This window comes from Macrotis lagotis, chromosome 7 (assembly GCF_037893015.1).
Source record: "Macrotis lagotis isolate mMagLag1 chromosome 7, bilby.v1.9.chrom.fasta, whole genome shotgun sequence".
In the NCBI taxonomy this organism is placed as follows: domain Eukaryota; kingdom Metazoa; phylum Chordata; class Mammalia; order Peramelemorphia; family Peramelidae; genus Macrotis; species Macrotis lagotis.
The window spans coordinates 108529010-108543790 of record NC_133664.1 but is presented as its reverse complement, the minus strand read 5'-3'; the positions used below and the strand labels follow the sequence as shown (position 1 = coordinate 108543790).

The 14781-nt window shown below is 36.1% G+C and overlaps 1 protein-coding gene across 1 annotated transcript in view; it reads right to left on the bottom strand.

Moving 5' to 3' along the window:
- Nucleotides 1-14781, bottom strand: part of KDM7A (lysine demethylase 7A) — a 115644-nt gene that overhangs the window by 79730 nt on the left and 21133 nt on the right. The window contains exon 2 of the mRNA XM_074193560.1: nt 11952-12037. Coding sequence (XP_074049661.1) covers nt 11952-12037 — 86 coding nt within the window. The remainder of the gene's footprint in view (nt 1-11951; nt 12038-14781) is intronic.

Below are 14781 nucleotides of genomic sequence, written 5' to 3'. Positions count from 1 at the left end.
CATAATTCAGGGTAACTAACAATACTAGAAATCTTGCTTCTAATGTGGAAGGCAGGATAAGTATATTTTGTCACAGCAGAATTAAAAAAAAAGTTGCCCAGGATAAAACACTTTTTGACAATATCTACAGAAAATAGCTTCACTGGAAATGAAAAACATCTGGTTTCCCCTTTTCTGAGGCAGTTACACTATTCCTAACAAATAACATCTTTAGCATCCTTCTTTTTAGGGCACTTCTAACATGTATTCAATTTTAATAACTAAGCATGTAATAAATAGCTACAAGGCACTGGGAATACAAAGGCAAAACAGATGATTCTCACCCTCAAGTCATTTAAATCTTATGGGGGGAAAAGGAGAAATAGAGTATGCACACCATATACAAAATACATGATAATCTGAGAAGAGGAAGAGCATTATAAAGTGAGTGAGTGGATCAAGGAAGGTGTGAGTGGAGTGTGAAGGAAAACAGGAATTCTAAAAGATGTAGGTAAAAAGAAAAAAAGCACTTTCCAAGCATCAAGAATATATTGTCTGCACAAAGGCAATGACATGGCAGATGAAATTTCAAATTCAATGAACAACTAGAAGGCCAATTAATTGCAAATATAGAATATATGAAAAAACATATTCTACATTTGCAATTAGTATGAAACAAAACTGGAAAGGTAAGTTGGAACCAAATTTTGATACTGGTTAAAGAAATAAAACAGTGGAACAAATGAGTAGATGATCCAGAAGCAAATATACACAGTAGACTGGTGTCTGACAAACCCAAAGACCCCTGGCTCTTCAGGTAAGAACTCTCTATCAACAAAAACTTCAATACAATTCGGTTCCAGATAGAGACCACCATCTCAGACCATAAACCAAGATAATCTATAAAAAAGTATTAGCATAAATAAATTAGAAGAACAAGGAAGAAAGTAAGATCTATAGAGAAAGACTTCATGGCTTGTTATGGGATAGAGAAGATCTTTGGAGTGCAAAATTAGTAGAGTAATACAGTGTGAGAGGATATAAGAAAATAACATTTTGGGAATATACAAAATTCTTTCCATAATGGCTGTCTGATGCACAGTTCCACCAATGGTGCATTAATGAACCTATTTTCCTACCCCACTTCTACTTCCCAGAATGTCATTTTCCTTTTTTCTTTCAAGTTTACCAAGTGATGGCAAGTGATGGATGTGAGTTGTTTTAAGTTGCATTTCTCAAACTATTAGTGATTTGGAGCATTTTTTCATATTCATGCCTACTGATAAGCATAGAATACATTCCTCTGAAAACTTTCTGTTCTATTCTTTGACCATTTATCAATTGGGGAATGGATCTTATTCTTATAAATCTGAATCAGTTCCTTGAATGTCTTGGAAATGAGATTTTTATCTGCTCATAGTTTCATTAGTTTTGTTTGTGCAAAGGGAAAGGAATCGTTTACATATGAATTGAATAAAATGAGGTCATGTCTTGAAATAAAGTGAGAGAAGAAAGGTAAAAAGATCAGAAGTTTCATGTCTCAAAGCCCTATAAGATTATCAGTATTTTAATAGTAATAAAAAGAAAGGTCATGATTCTAGAAAAAAAATATAGGTTCATTAAGAGAACTGCAGTTTCCTGAAGAAGATCCAATCGTATCTTCTGTTTAGTTCTGGATTCAACAAATCTGCATTTTTATTGTCTATTCAAATATATGTGATGATGGACAAGCTTTATAGGCTGTCTATTCAAATGTATATCATAATCTAGATAACATTCTTTACCCATTTGATTTTTCCTCAGTAGATGGTTAAGCTCCATTATTTTGAATGGCTACAAATAGGTTTCAAGAGATACTGAGGGATTTAATGAAATGATAATATAATATGATAATAAAATGATGATAATAATAATGATAATAAAAGAAGATCATAGATTTAGAGGTAGATGGGACTTTATAAGGTCATCAAGTCTAATCCCCTCATTTTACTGATGAGGACCTAAGGCACAGAGTTTGTTTAAATGACTTTCCCAGAGTCACAATACTACTGTTTGACAAAGGATTTGAAACTGGGTCTTACTGTCTCCAAGCCTAGTGCCCTAACCACCATACTACAAGGCTGATGAGGAAACATCACTGAGGGGCACAGCGATATAATAGTTTGGAAGCTAGAATCTAAAGAACCTCAGTACTCACAGGTGTTCAGCTTGGGTCCTGTTAAGATGGCGTCGTGACAGAGACAAAGTCTTTTAGAGATAATACTTCTTCCCACATTTATGCACTGCCTTAGGTTTACGGTAGAGTTAAGTTATTTCTATTATTGCATCTTTCAAGGAATCTTGAACTGTTCTGATGTATGAATAGGTGGGTACACTGTTGGAAGTAAAGTGGCTTGCTCTCCCAAATCAAGTGCTTTTAAAAAATTAACCAAACAAGAAGCACAATGGACACTTGTATTCCCTATCTTTTAGTCAAGTGAGTGGGAAGTATCTCTCACAAGAGCTTGCCAAAGCCAATCTTGTGGGGCAGCCTAGATGGCGCAGTGGATAGAACACCGGCCTGAGTTCAAATACAGCCTCATACACTTAATAATTACCTAGCTGTGTGGCCTTGGGCAAGCCACTTAACCCCATTGCCTTGCAAAATCCTAAAAATAAAAATAAATAAATAAATGATAGAAGTCTATCTTGTTCTTTACTAATGCCCTCAGTAAAGATATCTTTTGGGGGTAAAGATGTTTTTCATAAATACCTTTATACACATAGGAAAATAAGCATATAGATCAGTATTTGTTGATGCTCTCTCTCTCAAGTTGACTTTATCAGTATTAATAAGGTCTACAATTCCATATTAATTTAAAATTAATTTAATTTTGCTCCTAAATATTAACAAATCACAACAGAATTCTTGTGTTTTTTTTAAATATAACCAACTTTTCCTTAATATAAAGATCCCATTGGATATATACATAAAGATAAAAGCAGCAAGTTTTAGATACAAAGAGTGCAGATGGGGCTGCTGAGGAAACTCTGGAATGTTCCAGAGATTAAAACATTCAGTACTGTCCTCCATAAAGAGGAATAATTCAAGTCATTACTATCTAAATAGGGTTTCCTACTATTTCAGGATTTTTATATAAGGCATCTTACATGAAACTAGTAAATAACTTTTAGCAAAAATATGTCATTGTTTTCTGCCTTATTAGATGCTAATCTTCAAAAGGATCACTGTAACAATTTACAAATGAATACCATTTTAAAAAGCAATGGGGGGGGGGGGGCAGCTAGGTAGCACAGCAGACAGAGCACCAGCCCTGGAGTCAGGAGTACCTGAGTTCAAATACAGCCTCAGACACTTAATAATCACCTAGCTTGTGGCCTTGGGGAAGCCACTAAACCCCACTGCCTTTAAAAAAAAAAAAAAAAGCAATGGAGTCCAGCCTTAGTTGCTTGGTTAATGCTCCAAAGCAGCCATCTCATAGGTGGAAATGTGAATTAAGTTCCAAGTTGTCTGAAAAACCTCTGACAGTAAGAAAATTCTAGGTATAATAATGATGTAGCCACATTAAAAAAAAAAAGAACTAAAGAGGAAGTTCCCCAATGGGACAACTAAACTATTTTAACAGCACAGTCAGGAGAAGCAGTGAGGACAGAGAAAAAAATGAGTCTATGTAAAGGAACTACTACTTGATGTTGGAACTTTCTGTACAAAACAAAAGCAGCACTGATCTTTGCCTATGGAACAGGGAGGAAGCCCATGTCAATGACAAGAAGATGACATATTACAAAAAGAAAGACTCTGAGCAAAGAGAAGAACTGAGGGTTAGCTTTGAAAGTTCTCTACAGATCCTTAGTTATTTACATTATTTTTATAGTAAATTTAATTTTGTCTATGACTTAGCCATGCAAAGAGTATGCTGTCAATATTTTAAACAGATTTTATTGGCAAACTTTGTTCTAATATTGCCTCCATTTTAAAGTCAACATTTCTTAAGCACAAACATGTGGTAGGTGGTGTGCTAGGTGACAGGCAGACAAAAAGAAAGAACCAATCTCCATTCACAACAAGCTTATAATAGGGAGACAACAAGGATGTATAAAAACAGACAGCACAAACACAAAGCTACCACTCATCAATATACACATACAGAGTGTAGTGAAATACAAGACAGTTTGCAATGGCAGTGATGGGGCCAGAGGGAGATCAGGAGAGGTTTTCCTACCAAATATGGGGACTGAGCTTCACTTTAAAAGAGGAAGGGTGTTCTATGATGGACTGTCCAACCTCACTTTTAAAAGGTTTTATTGAAACAATAGACAATATATTTTAATTTGCCATTTAGTAAGAGCTCTGCAGTAACTCGGCTTCCATTACCAAAGCATTTTGTAAACCCCAAGAGGCCACATAAAATTGTCCAGCAGGCTGCATTTTGGACAGCCCTGATCTATGAGACAAAGATAAGGGAAGAGCACAATCCAGGTACAGGTGCCAGCCCATTCAAGGTGCAGATATGAGACCTGTCATGTCACAGGTGGCAAGATGACATACAATGATTTGGAGTGAGAAGAGCAATCAGGAGACAGCTGTAGTAACAAGAGTGAAAGCCAAGAGGGTCTGAACCGAGGGGGTAGCTATGAAAGTACAGAGAAGGTGCTAGATACAAGAGAAAGGATCCAGGTAAAAACTGCAACATTTAGCAATTAACTGGATATGCAGCTTGACAATCAGAGGGAGAAGTTGAGAATGATACCAAGATTATGAATCTGAGGCACAAAGAATGTCAGTGCCTTTGAGAGAAATAGGAAACTTTGAGAGAAGGGGAGGATTTGGGGAAAGATATCAAGTTTTATTTTAGACAAGAGTATAAGCTGTCTCTGGGACATAAAGTTTGAAATGGTCAATAAGTAAATGGTGACACAGGACTGAACTTCAGGGGAGAGAGCCTGTCTGGGAGTCAACTGCATAGAAATGATAGTAAAACCCACAGGAGCTGAGGAGGTTTACCAAGAGGGGAGAGAGGGAGAGAGAGAGAGAGAGAGAGAGAGAGAGAGAGAGAGAGAGAGATCGAGATCGAGATCCAACACAGAACTTCCTAGGTAACATCCATAATTCATGAACATAATTGGATTGTGAACTAGAAAAGGAGACTGAAGCATCCAGGAGGAGAGGGTAGTAAATAGGGTCAAGAATAGCAGAGAAGATGATTTAGCAAGTCAACACACATTAAGTACCTACTATGTGCCAGGCCCACTAAGTGCTACCCTCAAGAAGCTTTAAAATCTAACAGGGGAAGACACACACCAAAAAAACTGAAAAGGGGAGGGGGCAGTTATCCAGTCCAGGGGCAAGGTAGAAATTCAGAGAAGTCTAAAGTAAGCACTTAACAGAGAGCTCAAAGAGGCCCACTATGAATGCAGCTGGGTGAGAAATTAAATATCTGAGATGTCTGTCCTGTCTCCACCTTCCCATCAGAAGAGCAGAACTGAGGATGACTGGATTGGCAAGGAGATTCCTGGAGAGTCCAGTGGAGAAGAACAAGGTAGGACACAAGATGTCTGAAGAAATGATTGGTAATTTTGGAGAGAATAGATTCTGTGCCATATTGCAGAGTTAGGAGAAGAGAAGTAGAGCAGCAAGTTTAAACACCTTTTTCAAAGGGTTTGGCAGGAGGGAGAAGAAATAAATGAGGACAGTTTGAAGAGGTCTCTATGAGATTTAGAGAGGGCTGGGTTATTTTAAGAATGAAGAAGAAAAAAAAGAATGAAGAAGAGTTGGTAATGTTTGAAGAAAGTAAGGAACGAACCAGTAGATAAGGAGAAGTTGAAAATTTGAGAGAGGATGAGATGAATTAGAATATAATTTGTCAGACAGATGGGAGGGGAAGAGAACAAGGGCTAAATAAATAAATAGGTTGGACTTTGAAAATAGAGTCACCTTTTGGCAGTCTGGGAGAGAAGTGAGGTGAATGGGGGATCAATTCAGGATTTTGAGATGATGTAGATGGATCAGAGTGAGCTCATGCTTAACAAGTTCAATTTTTTAAAAATATTTTATTTGTTTTCCAATTATATACAATATTATTTTCTACCTATAATTTTTGGTAAGGTTTTGAATTTTACAATTTTCCATCCTCCCTTCCCTCTCCCACCCCCTCCCCCCAACCCCCCTACCCCTGGAGGCAGTCTGATAATCTTTACATTGTTTCCATTACTATATATTAATCAAAATTGAATGTGTTGAGAGAAAAAACATATCCTTGAGGAAAAAATAAAATATTAGAGATAGCAAAATTATGTAGTACAGAAGACAATTTTTATGTAGTACATAAGACAACTTCAATTTTTACAGTGACGGAAGAGTCAAGCCTTAGGCTATGAGAGGGTGGGTAAGAAGGTGGTGTGGAAAACAGAACTCCAGAAGCAAAAAAAAAAGGTTGAAATGGCTTCTAGGGACAGAGGAGTGAGTTAGGAAATCAATTAGGTGAGTAAGTGGATAGTCAGAAGACTGTCTTACTGAGTTCAAATCTGCCCTCAGACACTTACTAGTCGTGAGACCCTTAGCATGTCACTCAACCTTATTTGCCTCAGTTTTCTCATTTCATCATATATCATCATATCTTATTTCATATGTAATCCTATGGAGGAGGAAATGGCAACCCACTCCAATATCCTTGCCAAAGAAATCCCCCCAAAATTAGGTCATTTAGAGTCAGAGACAACTAAGCAACAACAAGAGGACAAATCTGAAGCAGTGAGATCCCAGGTGAAGTTGGTAACATGAATCTGTACCAGTTAGAACAGATATACGAAGTACTCTATTTTCAATGACAGTTCATAAGTAGGAACAAAGGAGGCAAGTGTCGAGAGTAATCCAGGACTGAGAAGGGGGCAAAGGATTCAAGTACAGAGGACAACAGAGTTAAGCTGAACTCAATAACTACTGAGTTAAGTTTGGAGAAGGAAGAGAGGAAAATCAGAATGAAGATAATGGCTTGAGAAAGTACTGAGGATAGAGAGAGAATGGAGGTCTTGATGGGAGCAAAGAAGAGATACAGAAGAAGTAAAAGATAAACAGATGTATAAAGAAGATTATGGACAGACACAGGAATGTCACAGTCTCTAATGAGGGAAATGAAACTTGTGAATAATGGTTAAAATCTTGTGGGCATTCAACTGGGGAATGGCTTAGCAAACTGTGGTATATGTATGTCATGGAACACTATTGTTCTATTAGAAACCAGGAGGGATGGGATTTCAGGGAAACCTGGAGGGATTTGCATGAACTGATGCTGAGTGAGATGAGCAGAACCAGAAAAACACTGTACTCCCTAACAGCAGCATGGGAGTGATGTTCAACCTTGAAGGACTTGCTTATTCCATCAGCGCAACAATCGGGAACAACTTTTGGCTGTCTGCAAAGGACAGTACCATCTGTATCCAGATAAGGAGCTGTGGAGTTTGAACAAAATACAAGGACTATTCCCTTTAATTCAGAAAAAAAAACCCAGATGTCTTATTGTTTGATCTGGTTACCTCTGAGAATTCTGTTCTCTTTAAGGATATGATTTCTCTCTCATCACACCCAATTTGGATCAAGGTACAACATGGAAACAAAGTAAAGACTGATGGAGTGCTATCTGTGGGGTGGGGGTGGGGGGAGAGAAGCAAGATTGGGGGAAAATTGTAAATTTCAAATAATATATTTAATAAAAATTTAAAAAAAAAAACTTGTGGGCAACCATCCCTTATGGTGGAATGACAAGCAGAACACGGGACACTTGAAGAGAATGAAAAAAATGAGAGATGAGGGAGTTTAAAGGAGCAACTACATAAACACTAAGGATTCCTTGTAGAAAGAAGAGCAGAAGTTGGGAAGAGAGGAACAGAGACGCACTGATACACAATGCAGATGCCATTGTTTTTACTGGGCAAAAAATTTCAAATGGTATAGACTTCAAAAAAGGAAAGGCTACTAAATAAAGGAGGCAAAGGAAAGTATGAAAGTGACAATGGGGAACAAGAAGTGTTCAGACCAGTATGACCAGTATGACTAGCCTGTATTCCACTCCATCCCTTTCCAAGATAAGGCAGCTCTAAGATTTTTTTTTAAAGAAAGAAAAAAGATAGTGGATAAAGCACCAGCCTTGGAGTCAGGAGTACCTGGGTTCAAATCCAGTCTCAGACAATAATTACCTAGCTGTGTGGCCTTGGGCAAGCCACTTAACCCCATTTGCCTTGCAAAAAAGAAAAAAGATGAAGGAGAAAAAATTTCAAAAAAATTTCAGTAAAATTAATCAAAGGAGCAAAATGTCCCGACAATGAAGATCTGCAACTTCTCTAAAAATTTGGCTCCACTACATTATTATTATCCACTGCATTTTTTTTTGTTTTTGTGAGGCAATGGGTTAAGTGAATTGCCCAAAATTAGACATCAAGTGTTTCAGGCCACATTTGAACTCAGGTCCTCCAGGGCCAGTACTCTATCCACTGCACCACTTAGCAGTTCCTATCCACTACTCAATTTAACATTATTTCAAAGACAAAAAGTTTTATTTCTTCTTATGAATAAAAAAAGCTAAACTCAAATTTCCAGGTTATTTTGCAATGGCCCTTGTGCTAAGAACACTCCAAATGTCTTGCCACTTTGACTCAGTCCTAACCCACATCTCTAGTTGTTTTTGTTGTTTTACTTTTCTTAAATGATGCTGTTCCTTTAAGTGTCTGACCTTTGACCATCACAAGAAATCTTTATTCAACAGAAGCAAAGTTGTATCCTAAATAAATATTCTTTTCAACAATTTCTTTCCCCTATTATAGTTAAGTGAACTTTTTTGTTAATTGCTAAATATTCTCCAAATATCTTATTTTTGTTCCAATATTAGTCAGGGGTCTGGCCTAAAAATAAACATATGTATAAAAGATCACTTCCAGCTGCTTCTTTTGAGGAGAAAATGCATGCACAAATTTCTACATATTCACTGTATTAAAAAGTTAGTGATTAGAGAATATAGATAAAAACTGATTGACACTATTGCCAAGACTAACATATCAAAAAACTTCTGTCTGTAGAAAATCATTTCTAAAAAGCTAACCAAATTTAAACAACTTTACTTTTTTGTGGCCCAATTTATCTGTAATATTTCCAATGTACCCTGGAAGAAGCAAAAGTAAATTCTGAGCAACAAATGGGTGTCACAATACCCCCAAAGGACAGGTTGAACTGCTCTGAAATGTTCCACAAGACAAATGATTAGAAAACAAAGCAGTATATTTATAGTCAACAAAACAGTGACTTCAGCTCAAACTGATAACTGACATCAGAGAAGACAGAACTACTTTTTTAAAAAGTATTAATTTTTATGCCCAATGGGCAATAAAAATATGCATAACTTTGATCCAGCAATACCACTACTGGGTCTGTATCCTGAAGAGATCATAAAAAAGGGTAAAAACCATGTTCAAAAATATTTATAGCAGTTCTGTTTGTGGTGGCAAAGAACTGGAAACTGAGTCCATCAATTGAGAAATAGTTGAACAAATTGTGCTATATGTACATGATGGAACATTAATGTTCAGTAAGAAATAAGAAGGGATGGGATTTCAGAGAAGCCTAGAAAGACTTGCATGAATTGATGCTGAATGAAAACATTATACACCCTAACAGGAACATGGAAGTGATGATCAACTTTGATGGACTTGCTCATTTCATCAATGCAACAGTCAGAGACAATTTTAGGGGATCCATGATGGAGAATACCATCTGTATCCAAAGAAAGAATTGTGGAGTTTAAACGAAGACCAAAGATTATTACCTTCAATTTAAAAAAAAAAAAAGGTTATTTTTATTTATTACATTATTTTATTCTATCTCTAATATTCTTTCTTCTTAAGGACATTTTTTTTCCTCTTAACACATTCAATTTTGATATATGTAAAACATGGAAACAATTATAAAGACTATCAGACTGCCTTCTATTGGGGGGGAGGGGAAGGAGGGAGGAGGGGAAAATTGTAAAATTCAAAATTTTGCAAAAAAATGATGGGTAGAGGGACAGGTAGGTGGTGCAGTGGATAGAGCACCCCCTGGAGTCAGGAGGACCTGAGTTGAAATCCAGCCTCAAACACTTGCCTAGCTGTATGACCTTGGGCAGGTCACTTAACCCTATTGCCTTAAATAAAAAATTAAAAAAGATTAAAAAAAAGATTGGTAGAAACTACTATTGTATATAATTGAAAGACAAATAAAATATTTATATAAAAAAGTACTAATTCTGGGAGACATTTATCATAGAGATCAATAGCCACTTTTACTATAGTGATACCTCAATCCACAAGTGTCTCTGAACAAAGTGGGCATAGAGATAGAGTAAGATGAGAGGTATTCTGTTTTCCTGAGAACCACATGATGACTTAGGAGAATGCAACAGTAATGTTTTTTCAAGTACTGGATTTAAAAATAAAAATGGCTAAAATTTAAATTTTCCCTGTCCTCCCATACCTTATTTATCTTGTAAGGCCAGATCAAAATTTTACTTCTCGTATCTGCTTACCTACAAGTAATCTTTGGGATGAACTATAAAAGACTGGAGTAATCGACTTCCCCACTATTAGAAGCTAATGCAAATGTCAGAGAATGTGACTGTCTCTTGTACTGTAATACTACTAGGTATATCATTCAAAGCAAATATATGATTTAAGAATAAGAACTACTATCACCTAAAATTAGTAAAATCTAGGTAAGCTCTTCCAAGGCCATAGTGACACACAAAGTCTCCATAAAGGCTGGTTATTATGTAGCCAATGATCAACTTTTACATTGCTAGGCAAGAGGCTAACTTTGGAGACATGAGAGCAGAACTCAAAAGTCAAACTGAGTTCATGAGGAGGGCAGAGGAAGGAAAGGCGTAGCGTCCTCTGATATAGTCCTCCTTAAGCTTCTCTATCATTTCTATGTAAGAAAACAAAGTTTCTGACAAAGTATATCATGGAAACACATTTCCATTACTGATAGCAGCATTTCAGTTTACTCAGTGTTTATCTGAGTATTACAGTAGAGTTTAATAACTTCTCATGTTAACTGAATCATCAAAATATGCTAAATTAGATTTAACACACACCTATTCACCAACATACAAATAAACTATGTTTCAAAAGAAAATGTATACATTTTTACATAAAAAATATTTTAGCTAGTAGATAAATTCTCCAGATTAGCTAAATCCTATATTTAATCATAGCTATCATGGAAATATTGGTCCATAGAGGCATATTTATTATTACCTAGAAAAAAATGTACATAAACTAGTCCCACCATTTTTTTAAAAAATAGTTAATACTAGATAAATGAGCAAAATTATATATAAAGCACAAAAGAGTTTCTGAAAAACTGTGGAGAGTCCTAAATTATACTCTATTCTGTTATATTCAGAAAAAGGTACTAGTAGTCTATAATTCCCCTTCTAGAAGTTTTTGATGCAATGTAAAATGATGTTTATAATTCTAAATCTATCTTAAGAGTCTAAATTTTGGGGCAAAAAATGGCATTAAATAAATAATTCAGAAGTGTAAGTTCATACATTTTTATTGAACATGTTAACTAATTTATTTTCTATTAAAAACATAAAACTACACCCCAAAAATAAGTTTGTTGTAAAGAATTATAGCTTGTGGCAAAACAAAAACATTAAATTTTCTGTAGATCATCACAAATTTTCCAAAAGCAACATTTTTAATTTGTTATGTGATTAAATAACTGGATTGAATAATCAGAATCTAAACATAATTTTCATTGTGACAATGAATAACTTTAATATACAGAATTCCTGGCTAGAATAATAGATTTGGAACTCATTCCTATTATACCCTGGAAAACATTTTTTGTTGTTTTATATATATAACAATGACATAACTGGCTGGAATGGGGTATTATCACATATCCTACATTGAAATTAATTTGCACATCTAATACTTACTTAAGGAAGATCCATGGAGAACTGCACAGTTAGGACAGTGATACAGGTCAATATCAACAGCATGATGTTCTTCTACTCTAACACAGCTAAGAAAGAAAGAAAAAAAAATTCAGAATCGAAAGTAACTTTAAAAGAAAACTGCATCAAACACTATATACTGAAAGATTTAACCTTATAAATTTAAAACTAAAACTGCCAACAATTTTAGTTTTACAAACAAGTCCTTCTACACTGACAAAACATGCCAAAATTATATTCCACTTGCCCAATTACCTGCTTTGCAAACATAAAGAGAAATTTCAAAGGATCAGGACTAACAACTCAAATTCCATATCATCAAAAGTTTATAGGAAATGTCATGAGTAATTCTTTTTTTGGTAAATAGTATTTTTTTTCAATTTCATGTAAAGATAGTTTTCAACATTCATTTTTTATGAGATTTTGAATTCCAAATATTTATCCCTTCCTCCTTCCCTAAGATAGCAAGCCACCTGATACAGGTTATACGTGTGTAATCATGTAAAACTTATTTCCACAATCTGTCATGTTGTGCAATAACAGAACAAAAGAGAAAAACCACACACAAAAAAAAGACACCAACAAAAAAAGTAAATACAAGATGCTTTGATCTGCATTCAGATGCCATAGTTCTTTCTCTGGATTTTCCATCTTGACTCTTGGAACTGTCTTGGATCACTGTATTACTGAAAAGAACTAAATTAATCATAGTTGATCATCCACTCATTCTGTTTACTTCATTCAGCATCAGTCTAAGGCTCTCCCAGTTTTTCTGAAATCTGCCTGCTCATCATTTCTTATAGCACCATAATATTCCATTACATTCATATACCACAACTTGTTTAGTCATTCCCCAATTGATAGGCATTCCCTCAATTTCCAATTTTTTGAGCTGCTATAAATATTTTTGTACATATAGGTTCTTCTTTCTTTTTCTGGGATAGTTCTTGTCATTGGTTGTGGAAGAAGACCAAAATGATATCACTATGTTTGAGACAAATGACAGTATAACTGATTGTGGCTGATCAGACCAATACGAGCTTGGAATGCTCTACCACAGGTTGGGCACAAATAGTCCATGTGAACACCTGGGGCGGGTACTCTAAACTTATAGTCATGTTTTCTTTGAGCTGTTTCAATTCTGCCTTCCTTATACAGTGCAGCTCCTCACTGATGAGGGCATGCCATGCTGGGTGGTTCTGTGCCGGTCTTTCATGCTGTACAATCAATTCCAAAGTCTTAAAGGCGACCTTCAGGGTGACTTGGTATCACTTCTTTTGACCCCTGTGTGTGTGTGTGTGTGTGTGTGTGTGTGTGTGTGTGTGAGTTCACGCTTGCTTGTGTGAGTTCTCCATAACACAGACTTTTTGGCAAGCATACATTTGTAATTCTAACAATGTACCAAACTTATCATAGTTACACTGTCTATGGTAATGTTTGAATGCTGGGCAGTTTAGCTTGAGAAAGGATCTCAGTGTCTGGTGTCTTCTCCTGCCAGGTGATCTTTAGAATCTTCCTAAGAATTTAAATGGAAGCAATTCAGTTTCCTGACATGGTGCTAGGTAGACTGTCCAGGTTTCACTGTCATAAAGCAATGAGGTCAGCACAACGGCTCTAGTGAGCTTCAGTCTAATATCTCTTCTCTCCCATACTTTCTTTCAGAGTCTCCCAAATGCTGAGCTAGCTCTGGCAAGGTGTGTGTGTCAACCTCATTGTCAATGTGTACCTCTTTGGAAAGGACACTGCCAAGGTAAGGTGAACTTGTCCCCACTACTCAAAACTTCTCCATTTGCAGCACCTGTGTTTTCTTGGTGTTAATTGTTAAGTCAAAATTAGCACAAGCAGCAGAGAATCAATACATCCTTTGTTGCATCTCAGCTTCAGAGGCTGCACTATGTACACAATCACCTGCAAAAGAAGATCATGTACCAACACTGCCTCCACTTTGGTCTTGGCTTATAGCCTTTTCAAGTTAAAGAATTTGCCATCGGTGTAGTAGTTGACCTTGAGACCACGTTCATCCTCAATGAAGGTGTTTTTCTTTTCATGGCTGAAAACATAATGCTAAAAAGTATGGGAGTAAAGACATATTCTTGTTTCATTTCACTGGTAACCAAGAGCATCATCCACTATCCAGAACCCAGGTAAGCACGTCATCATGAAGCTGATGTACAATAATGATGAAATTCTTTGGATGATCAAATGCTGATATACTTTTCCATAAACCCTCATGACTGATAATATCAAAGGCCTTGACCAGATCTACAAATGTTGTATACAGACTTCTCTTCTGTGTCTGGTTTTTTCCTGGAGTTGTAGGGCAGCAAACACCATATCAACTGTTCCTCAACCCTTTCTGGTTCTCAGAATATGACCATCTTCCAGGTGAAGACCCAGTCTATTAAGGGGGATTCTGGCAAGAATCTTACTAGCAATGACTAAGAAAAATACCCTGTGACTGTCACAGGGCAATCTATTCCTTTACCTTTATAGACATAGACAATGGGAGAAAGACCTAGTGGTGGTATTGCTGATCAAAGGGTATGCTTACAGTATGACTGTCCTTTGGGCATATCTCCAAATTGCTCTCCAGAATGGTTGATCAGTTCACAGTTCACAACTATCAACAACACATTCGTGTTCCAATTTTCTCACATCTTCTTCAACGTTTATCATTTTTTTCTATCATAATAGCCAATCTGATAGGTGTGAGGCACTACCTAGAATTGTTTTAATTTGCATTTCTCTAATCATCAGTGATTTAAAGCAAGTAATTCTGTTATAAGTCCCAAAATCATTATCATTGAAATCA